We start from the raw sequence: 2478 nt of genomic DNA, 5'->3' as shown, positions 1-2478 counted from the left end.
CCCCGCGCCGGCGCACCTGCAGCGCGCGCCCGCCTGCCGGCCCGCCCGGCCCCGGGGCCCTCCCTCCTCCGGCCGTGGGCCGCGCGCCTCACCAGCGGTAGCAGCCCTCCGAGGCCTCCAGCGTGAAGTTCACGCGCGTGGCCCGCGTGAAGGGCAGCAGCACTTTGGGGATGTTGAGCTTGGCCGCCGCGGCGGTGGGACCCAGCGCCAGCAGCACCGAGAGCGCGAGCAGCAGCGGCGGTAGCCCCGGGCCCCGCGCCGCCATCCTCGCCGCGCTTCACCTCCGGCGACCCGGCTCCTGGCCGCCCGCGCGCTCCCCCTGTCGCCCTCCTTCCCCGCCCGCGTGCGCCGGGCCAGCAGGTGATAAGCGCGGGCGGGAGGAGGCGGGGCGAGGGCCGCGGCCTAGGGCCACTTCCTGGGCCTCGGCGGGGCCCGAGCGCGGGAACTGAAGGGGCCGAGCCCGTGGCGACCCCACCCCCGGCCCGGGCCCGCGCGCCCCCGACCACGCGGGGCGGAGGGAGCATCTAGAGCGCGCGCGCCCTTGGCCGCGCAGTGCGGGCGGGGAGAGGGTGGGTAATGTGGGACACGCGCCCCGGGACACGGTGGGGGTTGGGGCCCGTGCCCGAGCCACCGTAAGGCGGGGGATGAGAGGCTAGGGCGCGCGCCCACGTGGGGTCAGCCTGAACGCGTGCGCCTGCGGGCCACCCCTCTACCACGCGGGATCCGCTGCCCGGTTTTCTGGTCTCCGCGCTCAAACCCCGAGGTTTCAAACTCTCCAGCTGTACTGGGCGCCAGTGTGGAGCCTTGCGGCCTTGCCCGCAGCCACTCATTCAGCTCTGTTCGCCTCTGGCAATTGAGCCGGGCCTGGACGCGGCTCAAACGAGGCCTTAACCGTGAACTCGGTCGGGGAGGCTGACCGTCGACACGCAAAGGGTCAGGCACCCCGGAAATCTGGGGAAGCGGAGTGCCGAGGTGCACTTCACCCCGGTCTGTGCTTTCCAGAAGAGGGACCCGGGTTCCACAAGGGGCAGCGGCCTGCTGAAGCACTGAGAGCTGTCTGGGTGCTTCCTCCCACTTCAGCCTCCACACTGCCCAGCCGGAGAGAGATTATGATCCCCATTTCTCCTGGAGGAAACAGGTTGAGTGGCCCGAAGATCACCCAGCAAGCAGTGCTAGGGCTCTAAGATCCCAAAGCCCTTGTCTTCTGGCTTCTGGAAGTCAGGGAGGTTACCCAAAGGGCAGATTTGGAGCACCAGCACTGCCGGAGCTCACTCTACCCCCTCTCCCCTCCAAAAGAGAAGAATGTTCAGCATCACTGAATTCATCTGCATGCAGAGATCTTGGATCTTACATTCAGTCTACGTCTTGTGCTCTGTGGTTTGTAGATGTCTTTGTCATGATTTGCATGAGGGAGTGGGTTCAGCAGACACAACGCGGCACCAGTGCCTCCAAAATGTCAATCTATTGCAAGGTGGGGGGGGGGGGGGGGGGGCGGGTGAGGGGGGCAGTCTAGTGGGAGGTCAGGAAAGGGGTGGGGTGAGGGTGCACCAGACCAGCTTGTGTAAAAGTTTCAGGAAGTGTGCACTGAATTGTAACCAAAAAGGCACGCATTAATGCCACTGCCTGACAAGGAAGGAGATGCTGAATTTCAGTCAGGCTGGGAAGGCTTCTTGGAGGAGGTGGCCCCAGGGCTGGGTATAGATGGATACCCGATTGGACTTCAGAGAGGCCCAGGGGTCATCAGGCTTTTGGATGATGAGGAGGGGTGTTTGGGGGTCAAAGCCTTAAGACCCCAGACCAGGGAACATGTGCATTTGGAGAAGCTAGATCCCAGAGCTAGGGGCTTTTTGCCTGTGTGGAACCAGGTGCTCTGGGAAGGGGAATTCCACCGGATTCTCTTCTCTGAAGAAACAGAAGAGTTGTAGGGGAAAAGCGGTGCCAGAGGGGCATCTGTGAGGAAATGTTAGTGTTCTTGTTTGCACATTTTATTCATTTTTGTGGTCATACAGTCAGGTGGCTTAAACTACAAAAGCCCCAAAGGGCTCGCAGTAACAGTGATTCCCCCTCACGGCCACTTCCCCATAGGCAACCAGTGTTTTCTGCTTGAGCAGAGAAATTGCAGACATGTGTATATACAACACCCATCGTGTTCCAATTCTGCCCACTTAGGTAAACCAGGAGCCTTGGCAGGCAGGTAGATAAATAAAAGGGACTAGGCAGGACATAAGGGGACTGGAATGCTCTGACCCATTAGGATCATGAGTTGCTGTGCCTTGTCTTTCCAGATGTTGTGATTAGGGAGGAGAAATCAGGGACATGGATTTTTTTAGGTGAAATCTCTTGACTGGAAAATATGACAACTAATTCATTAAAAACAAACATGTATACTCTTGGGCATTTATCCCAGAAGAAAAAGAAAATTTATGTGCACACAAAAACCTGTACATAAGATGTTCACAGCAGCTTTATTCAGAGTAA

General features: G+C 59.8%; 1 protein-coding gene across 1 annotated transcript in view; it reads right to left on the bottom strand.

The window, feature by feature from the left end:
* The window catches only part of LOC125929671 (nuclear pore membrane glycoprotein 210-like), a 65765-nt gene extending 65460 nt beyond the window's left edge, over positions 1-305 (bottom strand). Inside the window, exon 1 of the mRNA XM_049641079.1 lies at positions 93-305. Coding sequence (XP_049497036.1) covers positions 93-265 — 173 coding nt within the window. The 5' untranslated portion in view covers positions 266-305. The remainder of the gene's footprint in view (positions 1-92) is intronic.
* Positions 306-2478: the final 2173 nt, after the last annotated feature.

The sequence above is a fragment of the Panthera uncia genome, chromosome A2, assembly GCF_023721935.1.
Source record: "Panthera uncia isolate 11264 chromosome A2, Puncia_PCG_1.0, whole genome shotgun sequence".
Taxonomy (NCBI): domain Eukaryota; kingdom Metazoa; phylum Chordata; class Mammalia; order Carnivora; family Felidae; genus Panthera; species Panthera uncia.
The sequence above is the reverse complement of the archived record's forward strand: the minus strand, read 5'-3'. Positions and strand labels throughout refer to the sequence as shown.